General features: G+C 43.6%; 1 protein-coding gene across 8 annotated transcripts in view; it reads left to right on the top strand.

The window, feature by feature from the left end:
* PPP3CB (protein phosphatase 3 catalytic subunit beta) overlaps window positions 1-23,028 on the top strand; it is a 115,531-nt gene that overhangs the window by 71,585 nt on the left and 20,918 nt on the right. For 3 of the 8 annotated variants that reach the window (XM_075348824.1, XM_075348819.1, XM_075348823.1), the window contains exons 11-12: window positions 4,653-4,679; window positions 14,743-14,827. In XM_075348824.1, the coding sequence (XP_075204939.1) occupies window positions 4,653-4,679; window positions 14,743-14,827 (112 nt within the window). The remainder of the gene's footprint in view (window positions 1-4,652; window positions 4,680-14,742; window positions 14,828-23,028) is intronic. The other 5 variants (XM_075348822.1, XM_075348826.1, XM_075348821.1 and 2 more) reach the window with 3 other exon arrangements.

Below are 23,028 nucleotides of genomic sequence, written 5' to 3'. Positions count from 1 at the left end.
TGCCCCCATCCATCCTGCTCATGATATGCCCCCATCCATCCTGCTCATGATATGCCCCCATCCATCCTGCTCATGATATGCCCCCATCCATCCTGCTCATGATATGCCCCCATCCATCATGCTCAAGATATGCCCCCATCCATCCTGCTCATGAAATGCCCCCATCCATCCTGCTCATGAAATGCCCCCATCCATCCTGCTCATGAAATGCCCCCATCCATCTTGCTCATGAAATGCCCCCATCCATCTTGCTCATGAAATGCCCCCATCCATCCTGCTCATGAAATGCCCCCATCCATCCTGCTCATGAAATGCCCCCATCCATCCTGCTCATGAAATGCCCCCATCCTGGTAAATGGCGTGTATCCTGTGGCACAGGAAAAAAAAAAATAAACGTTTATACTTACCCTTCCTCACTCCCTGAAGCACCAATCTCTGTCTCAGCTGCAGCGCCGCTGTGTGGAGCCGTCACCGGTGTCTGCAGCATCGCGTCTTCCTGTCTGTGCCGGCGGTAAGCTGATCGATTCTGGTGGATACTAGCGGCGCGCACAGCGATGACGTCATCGCGGTGCGCGCCGCTAGTGTCCAGATCAGCTGACCGCCGGCACAGACAGGAAGACGCGATGCTGCAGGGGGGCGGCTCCACACACGGTGACGGGTGAGTACACTGATTCACTGCACCCCGCGCTGATAATGATGCACGGGGGGCAGTGAATACAGCCGCACATGATCACTCCAGGCTGTAGTTGCCAGGGGTGATCACGGCCGGCTGCTAATTATGCACGCACCCCCCCACCCCGCCCATCACCCCGCCCACCTGTCAGCGCCGGTTTCGCTGAGAGATGATGGGCGGGAGGATGGGCGTGCATATGTAATGAGCGGGCCCACGTGGTCACGGCAGGCTGTTACAGCCTGCTCGTGCCGCCGATGACCCTCATTCCCCGCAGCCTTATAGTCAGACCATAAGACGCACCCCCCACTTTCCCCCAATATTTGGGGGGAAAAAAGTGCGTCTTATGGTCCGAAAAATACGGTACTTGTGAAGTGTAAAGGAAATGTTCCATGGTTTTCTCAATATTGTTAAAATCTAAATCTGAAAATTATGTGCATTTGTGTTTAGCCTCCTGTTACCGAATACCCCTAAATAAAATCATGAGTGACCAATTGCCTCCAGAACATATCAAACAGCAGCATGAAAAGCAAGGAACATATCAGACAGGTCAGGGATAGAGTTCTGGAGAAGAGATAAGCAGGATTAGGTTATAATACTGTAAATAGCCCAAGATTTCAACATCTTACGGGCACTGTTAAATCTATCATCTAAAAATAGAAAGAGTATAGCACAACTGTAAACCTACCAAGACATGGCCGTCCACCTAAGCTAACATCTCAAACAAGGAGAGCACTAACTAGAGAGGCAGACAGTAGACCCATGCTCACGCTGATGAAGCTGCAGAGATCCACAGCTCAGGGGGAGAGTCTGTCCACAGGACTACTATTGGGTCACGTTCACAATTTCAGTACCTGGTCAGTATTTTGCATCTAGTATTTGTAAGCCAAAATCAGGAGTGGGTGAAAACTGTAGAAGTGCTGCCCAGGTTTCTATTACACTTTTTCCTCTGATTGTTCCACTCCAGATTTTGGCTTACAAATATTGAAGTAAACTTCTGACCAAATACTCATTGTGTGAATGTGGCTTCAGTCAGATACTTCAGAAATGTTGCCTTTATGAAAGTGTGACAAGAAGAAAGCATTTGTTAACACAAGCCATAAGAAATCTTATTTGCGCTTTGCAAAAAGTCATGTAGTGGACACAGCTAGCATGTGGAAGAAAGTGTTCTGGTCAGATGAGACCAAAGTAGATCTTTTTTGGCTAAATGCAAAATTCTGTGTGTGGTAGAAAACTAGCACTGCACATTGCCCTGAAAACACCATCCCCACCGTCAGACGTGGTAGTAGCATCATGCTGTAGAATGCTTTTCTTCAGCAGAGTCGGGGAAGCTGGTCAGAGTTGATAGGAAGATTGATGGGGCTGAATTAAATGCAATCATGGATGAAAACCTGTTAGAGGCTGCAAAAGACTTGACTGGTGCGTAGGTTCACCTTCAAGGAGGACAACAACCCTAAACATACTACCAGCAGGATAAGATAAAAGCGTAGTCGTGTGCCAATGTCTCAGTCCAGTCCGAAATCCCTTTAAGAATCTGTGACAAGTCTTGAAAATTGCTGCTCAAAGAGGTCTCCAGCCAATCTCACAGATCTAGAGCTGTTTTGCAAAAAAGGTGGCAAAAATTTCATCCTCTAGATGTGTAAATCTGCTAGAAGCATTCTCCAAAAGACTTAAGTGGGCTTTACACGCTGCAATCTCGCTAGCGAGATCGCAAGCGATCGTACCCGCCCCCATCGGTTGTGCGACACGGGCAAATCACTGCCCGTCGCTTACCCCCGTCACATGGACTTACCTGTCCTGCGACGTCACTCTGGCCGGCGATACGCCTCCTTTCTAAGGGGGGGCGGGTCGTGCGGCGTCACAGCGACGTCACACGGCAGGCGTCCAATAGAAGCGGAGGGGCGGAGATGAGCGGGACATAAACATCCTGCCCACCTCCTTCCTTCCGCATTGCCGATGGAGGCAGGTAAGGAGATGTTTGTCGCTCCTGCGGTGTCACACACAGCGATGTGTGCTGCCTCAGGAACGACGAACAACATCGCTAATTTGAAGAAAATGATTTTTTGTTTTAGGACGACCTCTCCGCGGCAAACTATTTTTGCCGCTTTTGTGATCGTTTTAGGTCGCACATAAGTGTCACACACTGTCATATCGTTAATGACGCCGGATGTGCGTGACAAACACCGTGACCCCGACGAAAATTCATTAACGATATCGTAGCGTGTAAAGCCCGCTATACAGCAGTAATTGCAGGGAAAGGTGGTCCTACAGAGGATTGACTTGGGGGCTGAAAATCAGTTTTTTCAGATTTTATATTTTTGAAATATTTAGAAAACCATTTCCTTTACATTCCACAAACACTTAGTGTTGGTATATCAACAAAAATCTGAATAAAATACACTTTTTAGTGGTTAGAGTAAGGGGAGCTAAGCAGGATTATATACAGTTTTGTGGGAAAAGATTCAGTATTTTATACATCGAGACCCTGCTCCTTGTATGCTTAAAGTGCAGTGGGTGGTCCTATACAGTGACTGATGGTCTTCCCTATATGACAATGCATTCAGAGAGAGGTGTCAGTCACAATGTAGACCCTCCCACCGGACTCCCACTCAAACAAAATGCAGAATTGTAGAATTGTAAGTGACTAAAACTCAAGATCTGTTTAATCTTCTCCCATAAAGCGGTCAGTCTGCTCAGCTAGAAGTGGTTTCACCGTAGATCAGTTCAATACGACCGCTTCCCTATATACCGTCGCTTCATAAGTGACATAATAAATGTATGTTTTCTCCACTGTTAATGAGGAATACTGTATTTTTGTCTTTATATTTAAGTGAAGTCCATAGAGTTATAAAATCTGATTTGTCATGTCTGTCTTTTTGGATAACTTTTTTTCCCCATTTTTTTTTTTCTTTTTCTTTTTTATTCTCAGTTACACAATTGTATCATTTAAAAGTAAAAAAAAAAAGTTATTGTAAAGTTTTCTTTTGAATTTAGTATTTGGGTCTTTATTTCTTATGAGCGATGGATGCGACCATTTAGACTATTCCTGTTTATCAGCTAATGTAACGAGCTTAACATCTGCCTAAACTTCGGATCACAGTATAAGCCTATGTGCCCTGGGTAACCTCATGACTGTCTGTGAGGTGTAGCCTGAGCTCGCAGTGATTCTGATGAGTACTGATTCTTTCACTGGAATCCTTTTCTTTTTGCACTGAAGCACCTATCTCCGCTGCACCTTCTCTGTCCATGTAATACATTCACACTTTATTGGTGTAATATTGTAACCACAATGCCTGCTTGACTTGCTGTGCTGACGTATTCTGCTTATTCCATTCTTTTGTGCCATCACATTTATTTCTCTGCTCTGTGATCATTGTACTGTTATCTATTCAATAAGTATTTGCATTGCTAGAATAGTCACCGTTTCGCTCTTGTACATGAACCTTTTCATTTCCCATGCCCCTCTGTATATTTTTACCCAGTTTATCTTCTACTTTTCCATATTACAGTGGCAGGCAAGTGACGCAGGCTGTCAGATACACTTTATAGAAAAACATTGGGTGGGGTTTTTGTTTGTTTTTTTTGGTAAATATTATCCCGTGATCCGAAATCTGGAGCTGCTGATGGCATGATTAAATTCTTAACCTTAGTGTCTAGACATTTGTACTCTATTAAGGTATTTTCCACTTATCTCAACTGCAACACATGTAACAGCACGTTGATGGCTCTGTGACCATTAAGGGGTTAACCTGTAAACTACTGGTGCCCAGCATCAAACTCTATATCTACATATGTATTGCCACCATTATCAAGAGTCCCAGAGGTGCAGCTTTTCTCTTTTTTTTTTTTTTTTCTTTTTTGCCAGCCCACTCTCATTCTTGCTGCTGCCGAGTAAAATATCTTTTTTTATTTTTTTTTATTTGTCTCACTCACCTATTTCTCCATCGTTCACTTCCTTTTTTTCTGGACTCTCCATCTGAAGAACGACTCATATATGGCAATAGAAAAGGTACAGACCAGACAGAGCACCATTGTTTTGAAATATGACTTCCCAGTTTTTTTGAAGTTGCTACACGATACATTTATACAATGTTACCTGTCAGTTAAGTGTAGCATTTTTTATTTTTTGCTTTTCCTTCCTTAGATGTTTATATTTATTTATTTTTTTTTTTTTACTTTCTGGCTCAGACCTTTTTACCACGAGCATTTAATATAATTTTGCATCGTCAGAAGTCATATTCCTAGACATCTGTCTTTCTGTGCATGGCATTTTCTCTTCTATGTTTCTTTCCATTCCCTCTATTCGTAGAGTCCATCCTCTTTGTCCGCATCTAACATTCCATATTGTTGGCCCTGCATGACGGGGGGACACTTTCATTGTGTGTGTTTCTGCTTCAAATTTCTAGTATTTGCCATTAATTTTCCTTTTTTACCTTTCTGCATGTAATGTGTTTTTTCAATCAATACTATTACTATATTTAGATTGTTTGCGAGATTCTGGGGAGGGAGATTTGATGCGTTGGCAATATTTTAGTTGAAGATGAGTAATGTAATTGTAATTATGTGGTATGTTAAGAAAATCTGTCCGCACAAAATGACTGTTCAAACCAAGCACAGACGTATATGGTGAACGGTTCCGTGCTCCTTCCCACTAGTTTTCATCCATCCTCCATCAACCTTTTATTCTTAAAATACCAGTGCAGGCAATCAAGGAAGTGGAGGGCAGAGAATAGGTTCTGTTCGCATGTCCAGTAATCATCTGTTAGAATGGTTGCAGTAGTAGACACAATTTTATTTATTTATTTTTTTTATCTGCTTTGTAAAGGGAACCTGTCAGGAGCAATATGCACCCAGAACCACGAGCAGTTCTGAGTGTATATTGCTAATCCCTGCCTAACCGTCCCAGCATTTACAACCATAAATAGAGATCTTTAGAAAAAATATTTCTAAAGATCCTTTATGATATGCTAATGAGCGCAGGGACTATTCTCAAGGGGGTTACTTCACCTGACTAGTCTGCCCTCTTAGCATGCCCTCAGGGGAGTGCTAACATGCTATTCAATGACCAGCATCATCAGCATAGTAATGCGTACCTGTGTCTGTTGTCACCGCCTCAGACGCTGGCTTTAGGCTCTGTGCATAGGATCAGAAGTCCCAACATTTCCGGTCATGAAGCCGGGTCTACGCATTCGGCTTTAGAGAGGTCTAGTGCACATGACCCGAGGTGCCGGGGACTTCTGATCATGCACACCGACCCTAAACCCGGTGTCTGAGGCTGTGACAATGGACACAACTAACAAAGGGGCCTAGCACCTCTCCACTATAAACAGGGTATGTGGGAAAGTATATAGTAACACAGAAAAATAATTATTGAGGGTTGTTCTGGTGCCTTATATGTGCACTTCTTTTTCTGTGTTACAATGGACACAGGTACGCGCTTCTATGCAGATGACGCTGGGCATTGAATAGCATGATAGTATGCCCCTCTGGGTTTGCTAAGATGCTAAGAGGGCAGACTAGTCGGGGCAACTAACGCCATTGGGACTAGTCCCGGCGCTCATTAGCATATCATAAAGGATCTTTAGAAATACTTTATCTAAGATCTCTTTATTTATGCTACTAGATGCTGGGCTAGTTAGGCAGGGATTGGGAATATACACCCAGAACTGCTCGTGGTTTTGGGTGCATATTGGACTTTACAGATTCCCTTTTAAATAAATGATTTCATCATTAAACATTAAAGTCTTTGGAAAACGGATCCGTTAATTGGCCAGCCGTTCTCTCATTTTGCAAAGGTTCATTACGGGATCAGTTTCAAATGGAAGATAAATAGCAATCTGTTAACGGATCCGGTTTCCATAGACTCCAATGTTTAAAGAAACTGATCCAGATGAGATCAGTTATCTAAAAGTGGTCTGAAGTTCTGTCTCCACTACTTTTGTCAACTGATTTCTGCTGGATCCGCTGTAACGGGTGATTCCTGGGCGCGTGTGACGTTGTGCTCCTCTTTGGGTATGCCCTCACTGCTTCGACCAGCTGTGCTTTGTTTGAATGTTTTGTGCTGACACTCAATGTACACAGTTCTACCCAATTGTGCCAATATTTCTTTTTCCTGAATCTTTTTTTATTTTTTTTTTCCTTAATTAGGTGTTTTCCTCTTTCCTCTGGTTTTTGATAACTTGAGACCTAGGCATTTCTTCAATTGCAGTTAGTAATGGAGTTTTTATTTTTTTTTTTTTAATACGGCCTAAAACCAGTACTATAACGAAGTGCTTAAATTGGTGCCCATGTGGCCATAATGTGCTATACAGAGTCTGCACAAACTGTATGGAATACTCCTTTATAGACTTTTTTTTTTTTTTTTCTTTCCATATTTGACCTTTTTAAGTCTTTCATTGCATTGAAGGAATACTTAGCAAATAGTCATTAGCTACGATTTCCCCACATCCGTAATGATTTGAAAAATAAAAGTAGGCATGACTTTTTTTATATGTATATTTTTTTTTTATTTGATATAATATTATGCATTCTGAGTAATTTAGAATATATAAAATGGGGTATTTTTATTTTTTTTAATTTTGTTATTTATATTTTAGAAAATAATGAAAACCTTTTAAAAATAAGTAAAATCGCACTATAAGTGACATTGTCTTGAAGAGGAGCAGGCGTCTCTCCTGACTCGTCTAAGTAACTGCTTGTATTCATCATAATATAATAATAATAATTCTGAATTACAATTTGGTCAATTCCTCTGTTATTCCTTTGGAAATGTTTGAACACATTGACAAGTGGGTGTTACTCTTCTCCTTGCCCCGTGATTGTGACCCTACAGAGCCTGGACAATGTATGAGTGTGCCAGAACAAGCCCCTTTGATGGATCAAATTAAAACACAAATAATTGCACAAAAACTGGATAGGAGAATAGAAGAGAAATAACTTTTAAGTTCATGTAATATTTGGGAGACCTAGGCCTGAAAATTTAGGCTAGTGCACGTGCTGCATTGAAATTGTGGTGTCACATTGTGACACCACATCTATAGATTTTTTGGGGTTTCTCGTTGTGACCTACTACAACTGTGACAGTCACAAATGTCTTCAATATTCTGTTTTATTTGTGGTAGACTGAAATGCTGTTGTGTGACTTGTCTCCATATTGCCCAAGTCTTTGTTCTGTGCCTGCGCTAGTGAATGTCTGTTTATCAGTTAATCTAGTTTCTCTCCCTGCACAGTTTCAATCTGTAAATGTTAAAAATTGGGCTAGTGGGGATTTTATTTTTCCTTGTAGAATACAGAACATGGGGATGTGGCAGAGTGGTGCTAGTGGCACAGTATCCCTATACAACTAGTACTCAACCGGTATAGGAAGTTGGCTATTATGCCTGATGGTGGGCCTGGGCAAATTTGGTTTTGTTGAGCACAGTAGGGAAGATTTTATTTATTTATTTTTTTTTTTTCGTATTCTATGCATTTTTCTCAAATCAGAATATTGCAGTTAGCCAATGTGTTGTAATCTGGTATTTTTGTGCCATATGTTGCTTTTACGGCAGTGTAGGCCTAGCAGGCGATTATTTACCATGCTGGAATCTAGAGCCGAGCAGCCTCTCTGCTGCTGGTCAGGCTCTATACAGTGCTGTATTTACAGAATTATTCTTCCGTAGAAGCAATGCTTTTACACCCAAAAAAGATAAATATGGAATCTGATGGAGCATGCTGTTTGAACAGAACGGGAAAAGACTACCGTATATACAGTCGTGGCCAAAAGATTGATAGAAATTTTTGTTTTCACAGTTTGCTGCTTGTTGGTTTTAAATCTTTTAGTCAGATGGTTTTTATTGTTACAGAAATACGATAATCATGAGTTTTTACACCTTTATTAGCAATATATTGAGTTTAGGCCGGTGCCACACGGGGATCTACTGCGATCCCCTCGCATGACACTGACCTCACGCTGGCAGCATAGCAGGAGCCCAGTGTCATGCGAGTGTCACTGTGACTGAGGTCCGATCATGCAATCGCACCTCAGCTGTGGGGGACGGGCGGCTCTGCGGAGGGGAGGGATTTCTCTCCTTCTCTCCTCCGTAGCCGGCTATTGCCATTCTCGCCCTGCACTTGCATTACACCGGCCGTGTACTGCGAGTGCAGTGCGATTTTTCTCTCGCCCCATAGACTTGAATGGGTGCGTGAGAAACAACACTCGCATTACAATCACAGCATGCTGTGACTGTTTTCTCGGTCCGATTAGGGCTGAGAAAATAATCGCTCATGGGTGCTGGGACATAGGCTAATATTGGTCCGAGTGGAATGCTATAAAACATTGCATTCCACTCGCACCGATTTTCATGCCGTGTGCCTTAGGCCTTATGCAAAGACTCCATATTTACAATGTTGGCCATTAATTTTCAAGACTTCTTTCGCTCGCCTTGGCAAGCTGAATATTCGTTTCTGGGCCAAGTCCTGACTGAGGACAACACATTCTTGCCTAATCTGTACTTGGAGTTTATCACAATTTCTGCGCTTTTTGTTTGTCCTCCCACTTTTGAGTATTGTCACCGGTTCTGAAAGGGATTGCGATCGTGAGTTTCCATGGACCCAAAACTTCAATGTTTTATTCACTGACCTACTTGGTTATCACTTTTGCCTTGTGACAAGATAGCCCATAATGCGGGGAAAAAGCATTGTCCTCTCCAAATTGCTGCTATATCATTATGAGATTGCTCTTGAGGATGTTTATATGATTCTTTATTCATGCCAGTGTTCTAAAGCAAAATTGTGAGTGAGCCCACTCTATTGAATGAATGGTCACCCCACACATGGTCTTTTCTATTGGCATGACACAGGATTTGTGTTGGCATTAATCTTTCTTCTCTAGACAATTATTCTTCCAGATGTCTCGTACAGTCGGTCCTTGATGTCTGTCTTGGAGAGAAATGTCATTTTTGCTGCCCTATTGGGCACAAGGCCTTCCTCCAAATGCTTTTTCCTCATTGTGGGTGCAGATGCACTGACAACTGTCTGCTGCCATTCCTGAGCAAGCTCTGCACTGTTGTTTAACTTATCCCATAGTTGAATCCTCTAAACTAGACTAGACTTTGTCAACAGTGCGGAGGCTTCTTTTCCCGCGCTGCTCTGTGGATGGGGCTGAGCAGCCGGCTCTCCGCTGCCTTACTGGGTGAACCAGCCGTCCCACCCTGTCTAAACAGCAGAGCGGATGAGAAGTCATCGCTCTGTTGACGCAACGTCTGTGACTGCTCTGTGTCTCAAAGAATGGCACCTGACATAACAGGCAGGTAAGTGGAAACTAGACACCTGTTAGTGCTTGTACAGGTTTTTTGGTTTTTTTTTCTTGTATAAAGTGCTGGATATACCCTTTTAACCCCTTAACGACCCATGACGTACTGGGTACGTCATGCATCGTGTGCCGGTAAGCCCTGCCGCCGGCAGGCGGCGGTGATCCACGCACATATCAGCTGTTATCAACAGCTGACATGTGTGCCTGCTAGCTGCAGGTGGAATCGCTTCCACCCGCGGCCATTAACCCCTTACATTTCGCTGCCAAAATCTTGGCAGCGATATGTATATGGGCACCGCCATGACAGTCACTTACCCCACCCCCACCGGAAGTCACGTGACATGATCACGTGACTTTCGGCGGTTGCCATGGTAGCACAGGGTCATGTGATGACGCCTGTAGCTAACATGACTCACTTCCTCTCAATGCCGGAATACAGCCGGCATTGAAAGTGAAGCAGCAAATCTGCAGTTCTCAGCTCTGTAGCTGAGATCTGCAGATAGTGCAAAGCGATCGGATTGCTGATCACTATAGCCCCCTAGGGGGACTAGTAAAATAAAAAAAAGTAAAAAAAAAAAAAAGTTTTAAATTAAAAAAAACCTAAAAGTTCAAATCATCCCCCTTTCACCCCATTGAAAATTAAAGGGTTAAAAAAATACACACATATTTGGTATCGCCGCGTTCAGAAATGCCCGATCTATCAAAATATAAAATCAATGAATCTGATCAGTAAACGGCGTAGCGGCAAAAAAATTCCAAATGCCAAAATTACGTTTTTTTGGTCGCCGCAAATTTTGCGCAAAATGCAATATGAGGCGATCAAAACGTAGCATCTGTGCAAAAATTGTACAGTTAAAAACGTCAGGTCGAGACGCAAAAAATAAGCCATCACTGAGCCTCAGATCCTGAAAAATAAGAACGCTACGAGTTTTGGAAAATGGCGCAAAACGTGCGCCACGTTTTTTGGACAAGCTTGTGAATTTTTTTTAACCCCTTAGATACAAGTAAACCTATACATGTTTGGTGTCTACAAACTCGCACCGACCTGAGGCATCACATAGATACCTCAGTTTTACCATATAGTGAACACAGTGAATAAAATATCCCAAAAACTATTGTACGATCACACTTTTTTTGCAATTTTTCCGCACTTGGAATTTTTTTGCCGTTTTCCAGTACACTATATGGTAAAACTTATGGTTTCATTTAAAAGTACAACTCGTCCCGCAAGAAACAAGCCCTCATATGGCAAGATTAATGGAAAAATAAAAAAGTTACGCCTTTCGGAAGAAGGGGAGCAAAAAACAAAAACGCAAAAACGGAAAGTGCCCGGGGGCTGAAGGGGTTCAAAGATGGTCCTGGTACATGCTGGACTTTCTTAAATGCCGTGAAGCCTTCCTCCCAATTGACCCTCTCATGATTTGATAAATGGTTGATTTCAAGGCAATTCCTTACATGCAACAATGTGTTTCATTTTTTTTTTCTCCTGGGAAGCCCTTGTGATGCAAAACATTGATAACTGCATATATTTATTTGGAGGTAATCATGGTTAAAGGGTTATTCCCATTTCAAAGATCCTATCCCAATATGTAGTAGGTGTAATAATATTAGCAAATCCTCCGATTTAAAAATGTAGTATAGTTCTCCTGATTAGCTAGGTCACTTACCTCATGTGTAGGGCATTGCAGTTTAGGTATCCATGGTTACAACAGCTCATATAGTGACAAGTAGTTGTTTGTGGTCGTAACCATGGATAATTAGGTTACTGTAAAGCCCTCCACGTAAGGCAAGTGACATAGTTATCAGGAGAACTACTACATTGCTAATTGGAGGTATTTGCTAATATCAGTGATGAGCGGGCACTACCATGCTCAGGTGTCAGGTACTAGTTAAGAGCAGTTTGATGCTCGGATGAGCACGACTTGAGCACCCAAGTTATGGAAGTCAATGGGAGACTGGAGTATTTTTCCAGGAAGTCTTCGGAAAAAATGTCTGAGTCCCTCCATTGACTTCCATTATACACTGGTGCTTTAGTTGCCAGCATCCAACTGCTCTGAACGAGTACCAGGCACCCGAGCATGGTAGTGCCCGCTCGTCACTAATTATTATTACACTTACTACATATTGGGATAGGATCTTGGAAATGGGAAATCCCTTTAACAGAAGAAGACTGATGTCAAGCACCAGTTCCCTTTTTAAAGCAACTTAGCACTTTTGATTAAATGATATCAGCTGCCCTGTCCTGGAAAAAGGCCACTTCACACATAACGAGATCGCTAACGACATCGCTGCTATGTCACAGTTTCTGTGATGAAACAACGATGTCACCAGTGATCTCGTTATGTTTGACATCTACCAACGATCCGCCCCCTGCTGTGAGATCGTTGGTCGTTGCTGAATGTCCTGGGCCATTTTTTGCTCGTTGGAGTCCTGCTGGGCAGGATGGATCTATGTTTGACACCTACCAACAATCTCGATAACGACTTTGATGAGAACTTAAAGTGTGACACTTAGGCGTGTAGTTGCGTCACCTTTTCCGCGCCCCCTCTGCACTGATTGGATGGCGCTGAGAACAGTACTGCGTTCTTATTGGGTATCGCTTCATGCTTTGTTCCTTTTTGAGCCTTGCTTTGAGGATAGAACAAAGGAGGGATGAATCCGGGTGCAGATGCAGCTTCGATCCGAAAAGCAAGCAACCGGGAACAAAGAACGAATGAATCCGGGTGGAGTCGCAGGTCCGATCCTTAAAGCAAGGCTCAAAAAGGGACACAGGAGGAAGCGATACAAAGTTGCTTTCTAGGCCGGCCGCCTAATCAGAACGCAGTATTGGCCACCAATCGGAGCGGAGGGGTGTGAAAAAGGCGACTCATATGCACACCTACGTGGCTTACAGCATCAAACACCACGCCCCTATTCGAGGTCGGAATCGTTACATAGCCGCTGTGTGACAGGGTCCCAACGACCTACGAGATCGTTATACAGGTCGCTGCATTGTTACTAAAGTCGTTGGGAAAATGTCTGTGTGACATCTCACCAACGATATAACAACGACACGGAAACTGTGACGTAGTAACGATCTCGATAACAATCTCGTTATTTGTGGCTGGACAGTAAGGCTATGTGCGCACGTTGCGCACAGTCACTGCAGAAATTTCTGCAGCGATCTGAAGAGCACATGTGCGCTTTAAATCGCTGCAGAAATGTCTGTAGTGAAAAAAAAAAAAAGCCGATTCCATGCGCTCTGCCTGCAGCCCCTCCCATAGACAGAGCAGGAGCTGCCGGCAAAGCGCACGGAAGAAGTGACATGTCACTTCTTAGAACGCAGCGCTTCGGCAGAAGCCGAAGCGCTGCGCTCTAAAACGCCACGTGCGCACGTCCCCTGCACAATCTCCATAGACTGTGCAGGGGACGCAAGACGCATGCAGTTACGCTGCGTTACAAAGCGCAGCGTAACTGCATGTATTTACGCAACGTGCGCACATAGCCTTACACTTTCTGCTGAGCTAATGAGATTACTGAGTGATGTCACATCATTTTTGTGACAGAAAATCAGTAGAAATGGGGTTGTGGGTATTAAGTTAATTTTCATTACAAGCAATGACTTGCAGTGTTTTATAAGAAGTATGATATAAGTAAAATATATCTTTGTACCGTGTTAGCCAGTAGAGATAAAAAAAAAGTTTGTTTAAAAGAACTAAAGTCCTCAGTGGTTGATACCTTTGTAATGGCTAACTGAAAAGATGGTAATAATAGCAGCTTTCCAGACTACGCAGGTCTCTTCATCAGGCTCAGTATAACACAAAATCTGAAGAGTCACATATTTATACACAACAGGACATAGAATAGTGCAGTAAAAAGAACAAACTGCACTATTCTATGTCCTGTTGTGTATAAATATGTGACTCTTCAAGAGATCTGAGTAGTCTGGAAAGCTTGCTATTATTACCATCTTTTCAGTTAGCCATTAAAAGGTATCAGCCACTGAGGACTTCAGTTCTTTTAAACAAACATTTTTTTTATAAGAAGTATGATCATTCTTCCTAACAGCGTAGACCTAATATAAGTTGCTTCTGTAAAAAGAGAAGCAGCAAACTTTGTGAAATCCAAAATATGTGACAGCCTCAATTTTTGTCCACGACTGTATGGCCTAAAAATAACCCTTCAGACATATAATATAATATTTTCTTGGCGGCTTGACTTGTGACATCCATGAGCTTCAGCATGTTTGTATGAATGAAAGCTTAGCAAGTTTTATTAAAGCTTATTAATTTTTCTTCTATTTGATATGAATTCCATATATAAGAATGGGGTTCACCTACACTTTTGTGCTTTTAGTTCTCAGAATGGGTGAGTGGAATAGAAAGATGTCAAAGAATTTACATAGCTTTTCTCCTAAACACACGAGCCCATAGTTGTATGTTCCATGTAATCCTCTCCACATACATTTCTATGCTTCTCTGGTATCATTCAGTGTTTTACACCTTATCTGAATGTCACATGCTCACCTTTACAAATCTGCAATAGACTTGGAGCTCTTATCAGCAAGAATTTACCCCTCTACCTACCCCTGCCCACAGTCTTTTTTTTTTCTTTTTTTTTTTTCCCCCCACTCTGGTTTGTTTTCTCTTTTGCTTTATCAGTGTATTTAACCAAAACCGATTTGTAAGTTTGTAAAAACAAACTTTATAAAGCGTGTGGTGGTGTGTTGCAATCTGTGTAAGATTTGTTGCAATCTGTGCAATGTCTATTCTTGAGCTTGAGATTCTTCTTATTCCATTGAAAGTAGGTACAGCTGCAGCTCGTAAAGAAATCATCAGGAACAAAATACGGGCAATTGGAAAGATGGCGCGAGTCTTCTCAGTGCTCAGGTAAGTGGAAATAGGCATCTCGTGTGGAAATACCTCTGTCAACAGAAGCATTTTTTTTCTTTAATAGGTTATTTTTGACACCTGATCAGTCGCTTCTGGCCAAAATCGCAGTCATATATTGCATTTGCAAAGCTAGACGTTTTATCTTTCTCGCTTGGTTTTTCAAGTTATGGTCACTTCCGTTAGATCGGTGTACCTGTCTTCCTACTTCAAAGATGGCCAATGCAGTGGTAAGTCTGACCCAAGGCTCCCTGAGCTGTGGGATGGACCAGTGCCGATTGCATTGGTGCAGTGTCCATCCCTGCTTTGTGTTCACCCTGCAGGTCCAAACTTAAGTGCTTGACTGAAGGGAGGACATAGCAGGGATGGACACGGTGATAATGCCATCAGTGCCGGTTCATCTCCCACTACAAGAAAGAAAAGGAGGCGTAGTTCAGATTAACTTCTTAGCTCCTCAGGGCATTGCAGCCGTCTTGGAAGCAGGAGGGCTGGAATATTAATTTGAACAGACTGGGTTATCTAGTGCCCTCCATGATAAATGTATAGTAACTTTTCTGTCCCAGGGTGTAGGGTTGCTCTAACGTGGGAAAACAAACCTATTCTCTGCCCCCTACCAACCAGAGGTAAGAAGACACAAACCCCCTATGATGTAGGAAAATTATTTTAATTTTAAATACCTTCATGATATGTGTTGTACATGTATGGCGCTACTCTGAAGCGGGTGTATGCAACGGGCTCATCCATGCTCAAAATGACGCCCACGACTGTAAATTGTTAAATGCCGCTGGCAGTCTCTGACAGCGGCATTTACCCCACATCGGCATTGGGACATACCATTCTATGCGCCAGTCGGCGAGCTCGTAACGTGATCTTGGGCTGTCGATGGGTTGCTGTGAGAGCCAGGTGTCTGTTCAAGACCTTCGTGTTTGTCATTATGGAGCCCCCTTTAAATACTGCCTGTGGCCAGGCTTCAAAGGTGATTGCAATTATATGTAGCACATGCAATCAGATGATAGCCGGTAATGGTCCCCTAATACAGTAAAAAATTTTTTTAAAATAAATTAACTTTTTTGTTTTATTTATTTAAAATCACTCCCCCACCCCTTTCCACCATTAACTCCTTCGTGACCTTGACATTTTCCGTTTTGTTGTTTTTCTCCTCCCTTTCTTTCAAGAGCCATAAGTTGTTTTTGTTTTGTTTTTTTATTTGTCAATATGGCCACATGAAGGCTTGTGGCTAGTTGTACTTTTGAAAGAAACCATTAATTTTATATTGTCACTGGAAAAAATTCCGAATGTGATGAAAATGCTAAATAAGTACACTTCCACAATTTTTTTTTATTTATTTTTTTTTTATTTCCCGTGTTTGCTATATGTAAAACTGACTGGGCAGTGTGATTTTCCAGGTCAATACGAGCATGTAGATAACAAACGTATAGTTTTCTTCTAATTTAAGTGGTGGGGGAAAAAAAAAATTCTGAAGTTTCTAAAAAAAAAAAAAAATTTTTTTTTTCGATTTTGTTGCCATTTTCAGAGATCAAATAATGTTTATTTTCTAGGATATGGGGCTAAGTGATGGCTTAATTTTTGTATACTAAGCTGATTTTCATCCTCCCTTAGCATTTAGAGACACATGATGAATCAGACCAGCAGGGAAAGAAGCAGGTTCGGCTTGCGAGCCAGCATCAAAGAGGCAGGGACACAATCTCTGACGTAAATATACTTTACAGGTTGTGAAGGGGATAAAAATGCATAAATGTGGAATCTCTGCTTTCAGAGAAGTTCAATTTATCAAGACCTAAAAATAATTAACTTAAAGGGAACCTGTCACCAGTTTTTTTTCACTATTAAAACAAAAGTATTACCTTCTGTAGCTCCTGGGCTGCAGTCTATGAAGGTGCACCTTGTGTCCTGACTCCCCTTCCAGACCCCAAAAATGTGAGCTAAATGCGAAGGTGCGAGATTATGGTTGGGTACGAGGATGACGCTGGTGTGGTCATGTACAGCGCGAACCATAATTTCGCGCCTGCGTATTTAGCTCACCGGCGCGCGCGAGGGCAGCTAGGTTTTCTGCTCTGCCCACGATATGGCAGAGCGAATTGCGCCTGCACGAGCCGACATAACTGCACAGACGCGAGATTTGAAAATGCAAGGAGGATGATGACTGAGGTGTCATCACATCAATCAAGAAAGGAGGACGGCGAATAACGGCAGGAGGGGGGAAAGGAGCAGAAAATAAGCCCTCCCATCTGAGCCTCACAGGTCATTAGCATACCTAACGGTCATGTTTTTCTAAAGTTATTTTTGGGGTCTGGTGACCGGTTCCCTTTACTCTGTAAACATCATGAATGGAAACATTTCAGAATGCCCAATTTTATTTTTATTTTGCGTTACACCAAGTAGACAAAAATGCTTCAAAAATCGATTTTAAATAGTCATATCTAACCGAAAATGATATCCATAAAAACGTCGCCTCGCCCTGAAAAATATAAGCAGTCACACGGCTCTATCGACTGATTAAACAAAAATATTAGAGGTCTTGGAACATGGTGACACAACCCCCAAATTTTTCTTTACGGACTTTTAATTTATTTTTTTTAACTACTAAAATAATAAAGCTGGACATGTTTGCCATATTCTCGGACTGATGAGGAGCCTCTTGCCAGGTAATTTTTACCTTTTAGTGTACGTAAAAACCATTTCCCTGAAACTGTCAACATTTCGTGTTTTTTGGTGGGTTTTTTTTTCTTTTCACCACACTTGGAACTTTTTTCTTGTACACTGTGTGGTAGAATGAATGGTGTCATCCAAAAGTACAACTCTTACTACAAAAAAACAAGCCCTCACACTTCTTTGGGCAGAAAAATAAAAAAGTGTGTCTCTGGGGAGAAGGGGAGGAAAAAAACAAAATGCAAAAACGGAAATTGGTTGCAACGTGAAAGGGTTAATGGCAATACACGTCATTGTTCTGCGATCACTTGCAATAAAGGTCATATTGTTTCAGCTTCGTGATTTAATATAATGAATGACATTGTTCACGTTTGACTTTCTCATGTTACCTTACTTTACATTAACAAAAGTAAATACAATTATAGCTTGGTTATAAGAAATCATCAAGATTGTTTTCTGGGCACAGCTAACCCCCATGATATATTTTTCCTTGGTTACTTACCTTGGAATGTGTTGGGATTGGAGCTTGTGCAGACGTCCGTCGTGGAATACTCCTAGATGGCATCCTCTGCCTGCGATAGCCACACTGTAGGCTCTGAGCGGATCCCTTAACAGCCATGCAGCTGATGGGTGGGTACAATGGTCAGGATTGCATCTCCGTTATGATTTGGAGCAAATCCTGACGCCTTACTCTGCATGCTCACTCTGTGGATCCTATATTTACTTTTTTTTTTTTCTTCTACATTTGGACAAAAAGTCTTGAACGTTCTGTTCATTTACTGTGGTGTGCGCCTCTTCATTCTGATTACTTGGCACTAAATCTTTACTGCTCATTTTCAGATCACTATTTTTAAGCCCTTCATTTCGGTCAGTGTGATGTTTGCATCCACATCTGTCAGAACTCTGAGCCAAAACTATCAATTTTCCACATTGAATAATTACAGCATGGACTCTTCTGGTCCATTTTCCAGATCAAAATAGTCTATGAAATATCAGGCAACTTCTGCATCCTTCCGCTATGTGGATGAGCACACAATCCCATTCACATCTACAATTTGCTGACATGACTGGTCTGATTTTTACAATGGTTATCTGATAATATAATCTAATATATAAAGCTGAGTGTGTGTGTGTGTGTGTGTGTGTGTGTATGTGTGTATGTCCACTAAAGGAATCCGCACCGTCGCATTTACAATCACGAAATTTTGCACAGACACTCCATGGGACTCAGAGAATGTCATAGACTATGTTTGGACGGGAAAACTTAGCCCTGCGCTTCACAGTTACTCTGCAGAAAAACCTGCCTCCATTAAAGTCAATGGAGCTGCTAGCTTATGTGTGAAGTAATAAGATGTCGGTGAGGAGATGGATAGAGAGAGACAGAAAGAGACAAAGAGAGAGAGAGACCGTCAAAGAACCAGACAGACAGGGAAAGACACAGACAGAGAGACACAGGGAAAAAGACACAGGCAGACAGGGAAAAAGAAACAGGCAGACAGGGAAAAAGACACAGGCAGACAGGGAGAGACAGACAGAAAGTCGAAGAAAGACAGTTACTATCCCGGGCAACGCCCGGGTACAACCGCTTGTATACTAGAAGTACCATGTATTGAGAAGCACAGCATTACCTACTATTATCCCAAAACTAAAATCAGTACTACTATCACTATAGTGGTTAGTTATATAAATCATTATCACCTCCATAGTTTATGTAAAGGGAATGTTCCATGTATTTAAGTTTTTGACATTTAATTACGTTAGTCTTTAGGTAGGAATATATGTGCTTTGTTCTCCAAAAACACTTGTAAAGTCTATTTAAATTGTGTTTTCTTATAAAAGTGTCATTAATTCACTGATCCACTATAAGGCACCAAAATAATTAAAATCTTTTTATTGGTATGCCTTCAAAATTGTTGGCTATAGCCAATTATATAAGACCATGTGAACAGAAGACCATGCAGATCTATTAAAAGTCTCAATGATGGTGCAATATTGTTTCCATTTTAAGGCTATGTGCGCACTAGAAAAGTGATTTTTCTCAAGAAAATTTCTTGAGAAACTTCTGGGAGTTGAAGATTACCGTACCTGTGGTAAAAAAAACGCACCAAATCCGAGGGAAAAACGCATGCGTTTTTGCCGCGGTTTTTTTATGCTGTAACTATTGCAATAAATAATATAGATAATAGATAATGGATAGAGGGAAAGATAGATGAATAGATAGATAGATAATAGATAGAGAGATAGATAATGGATGAGAAAGACCTATATAATGTCCCACCCCCCCTGCATATTCTAACCTGGCACCCTTTAGTGACTTTCATGTGGCACTAAAGGGTGCCTAGCCTTGTATTTAGCCATAAAATAAATAAATAATTAAAAAAAAAAACCACGTGAGGTCCCCCCATCTTTTGTAGCCAGCTCGGGTAAAGCAGATGGCTGCAGCCTGCAGACCACAGCTGGCAGCTTCACCTGGCTGGTAATCCAAAACAGAGGGCACCCCACGCTGTTATTTTACATTAAATAAATAATTTAAAACACAAAACATGGGATTACCCCCCCAAATTGGATCACCAGCCAAGGTAAAGCGGACAGCTGTGGTCTGATATTCTCTGACTAGGGAGGTCCACTGTTATTGGGCACTCCCCAATCTAAAAATAGCAGGCCGCAGCCGCCGCAGAAGTGGCGCATCCATTAGACGTGCCAATCCTGGCGCTTCGCCCCAACTCATCCCGTTGCCCTGGTGCGTTGGCAAACGAGGTAATATATGGGGTTGGTGCCAGATGTGTAATGTCACCTGGCATCAAGCCCTGGGGTTCGTGATGTCACGCGTCTATCAAATACCCGACATCACCAACCCAGTTAGTAAGAAATAAAAAAATAGACAACAAAAAAAGTTTTATTTGAAAAAACACTCCCCACATTTCCTCTTTCACCAATTTATTGAAAAGAACAATCAATTCCACGTCCGGCGTAATCCAATAAGGGTGGGGTCCCACGGCGATCCATACCATAGTCACTGTCCCATTCATTGAGGAACAGAATGTTCCCCATTGGCTGGGAGAGCAATGCAGTGACCTGAGCTACCATCAATAGCCCAGGTCACTGCAGGGGATGACGAGCGCTGCTGTCAGGAGGATAGATGAGATCATTACCTGCTGTGATGATCTCCTGCAGCCCTTCCATCAGCGCTGTCACTGCCTTCTATGCCCGCCACGTTGTCAGCAGTATCGTGAGAGCCTGTGACGTCACCGCTAGTGACAGTCTCGGGCCGCTCGCGAGACGGGCATAGACGGCAGTGACCGCGGTGACGTCAGAAGGCAGGAGATCGTCACATCAGGTAATGATCTCATCTCACCTCCTGACAGCAGCGCCCGTCATCCCCGCGGCTGCACGCACTGCTGTGTGTCAGTGTCTGCCTGCGCCGCAGCGTGACAAGCTGCTGATACTGCGGGCAGACACTGACACACTGCAGGGCAGGCAGCTGCGGGGCCGGAGCAGGACACAGACTGCACGGGCACCCGCCGGACGTCACACGGAAGTGCTTCTGTGCGGCGTCCAGGGAGTGTGACGTCTGTGTTTACTCTGCTCCGCTTCCTCTTCTGGCATAATGACATCACTTCCTGCAAAACCGCAGGCAGCGATGAACATTACCGCAGGTAAATCGCGGCTATACCGGTGGTATACCGCACATCATTTGCTACCTGCGGTATACCCCCGGAATGTCGCAATTATATTACAGTGAATGGAGTGAAATTCCGGGGGTATTCCGCAGGTACCTGCGGAAAATAATGGACATGCTCATTTTCTCAAGAAAGTTTCTTGAGAGAAATCCGCAGCGTGCGCACAGCTATTTTTTGTTCCCATAGGTTTTGCTGGGAAATGTTTGCAGAAAGATTTCAAACCTTTCTCAAGAAATTTCCGCAGCAAATCCGCGGGTAAAACGGCCTAGTGTGCACATAGCCTTATGGCCATTTCACCAATAGTATGATGCTAAATATATCTTTTAAAATGACCACCACCAGACTGGTGATTGACGCTTTTTATTTAAGAAAACGGTAACCCGCCTCAAAGAGGTGTTTCTTTTTCGCTCCTAATTGGGAGACCCAGACAGTGGGTGTATAGCTACTGCCCTCTGGAGGCCGCACAAAGAACTACACTTAAAAGTGTAAGGCCCCTCCCCTTCTGGCTATACACCCTCCCGTAGGAGTACAGATTCCTCAGTTTTAGCTTTGTGCGCAAGGAGGTCAGACACGCACGCATAGCTCCATTGTTTTTAGTCAGCAGCAGCTGCTGACTATGTCGGATGGAAGAAAAGAGGGCCCATACAGGGCTCCCAGCATGCTCCCTTCTCACCCCACTGTATGTCGGAGGTGTTTGTAAGGTTGAGGTACCCATTGCGGGTACGGCGGCAGGAGCCCACATGCTGATTCCTTCCCCATCCCTTTTTACAGGGCTCTGGGTGAAGTGGGATTTACTGGTCTCCAGGCACTGAGACCGTGCTCCATCTACAGCCCCTGGAGAAGATGCTGGATGGAGCGGAGTACATCAGGGACATGGCCCTGCTTCCTCAAGGTACTCTGTGTCCCCGTGCATTTGGCGCTCACACCGCAGCATGCTGGGTGTTGTAGTGCGCCGGGGGACATCAGCGCTACGGCGCTTGTGCCATGGCCTCATTCAGCTTCGCTGAAGCAGGCACACTTATAGGAATCGGTCGCGCCGGCCGCTGGGACTGCGGCGCGGCTGGCACTTGTGGTGCGCCGGGGACTTCAGCGCGGCCCGCGCTTTTACGGCGGCCGCGCTGATAACTCGAGTCCCCGGCTTTTGCGGCCTGCTTCCGTTCGTTCCCGCCCCCGGACCTGCCAGTCAGGAGAGGGGCGGGACGCTGGCCACGTCTAGGAATCGGTCGCGCCGGCCGCTGGGACTGCGGCGCGGCTGGCACTTGTGGTGCGCCGGGGACTTCAGCGCGGCCCGCGCTTTTACGGCGGCCGCGCTGATAACTCGAGTCCCCGGCTTTTGCGGCCTGCTTCCGTTCGTTCCCGCCCCCAGACCTGCCAGTCAGGAGAGGGGCGGGACGCTGGCCAGTGCATCAGCGCCGAGGGCTGGAGTCGTTTTTACATACTCCAGCCCTCACAATCGGCACAGAGGGGACACTGTTTCCCGCACTTTTGTTTAGGAACTCCCACGGACCGCCCCTCTCCACAGACGCCGGCAGCCATTCCTGCTGACACGCTGAGCTGCAGAGGGGAGCCGGGGAGACCCAGACAAGGAATTCTGCAGCCTCTTACCCGCTATTCAGCGGGCGGTAAGCAGCCCTCAGGGCTCACCCCCTCTTGTGCCAGTAGTATTCTTAGTATTTTGTTTCTACAAATACTTTGTATTGCATAGCGCTGGTCGCCCTTTGGCTATAGACTCTCTCACATTGCAGAGAGCCAGCAGCATGTCGTCCGTAAAACGCAAGGGTGCCAAGGCACAGACATTATATGCTTCCTGCACCGCATGTGGGACTTTTCTACCGGCAGGCTCCACGGACC

The sequence above is a fragment of the Anomaloglossus baeobatrachus genome, chromosome 5, assembly GCF_048569485.1.
Source record: "Anomaloglossus baeobatrachus isolate aAnoBae1 chromosome 5, aAnoBae1.hap1, whole genome shotgun sequence".
Classification (NCBI taxonomy): Eukaryota; Metazoa; Chordata; class Amphibia; order Anura; family Aromobatidae; genus Anomaloglossus; species Anomaloglossus baeobatrachus.
Note: the sequence above shows the minus strand (reverse complement) of the source record. Positions and strands in the feature narration are given on the sequence as shown.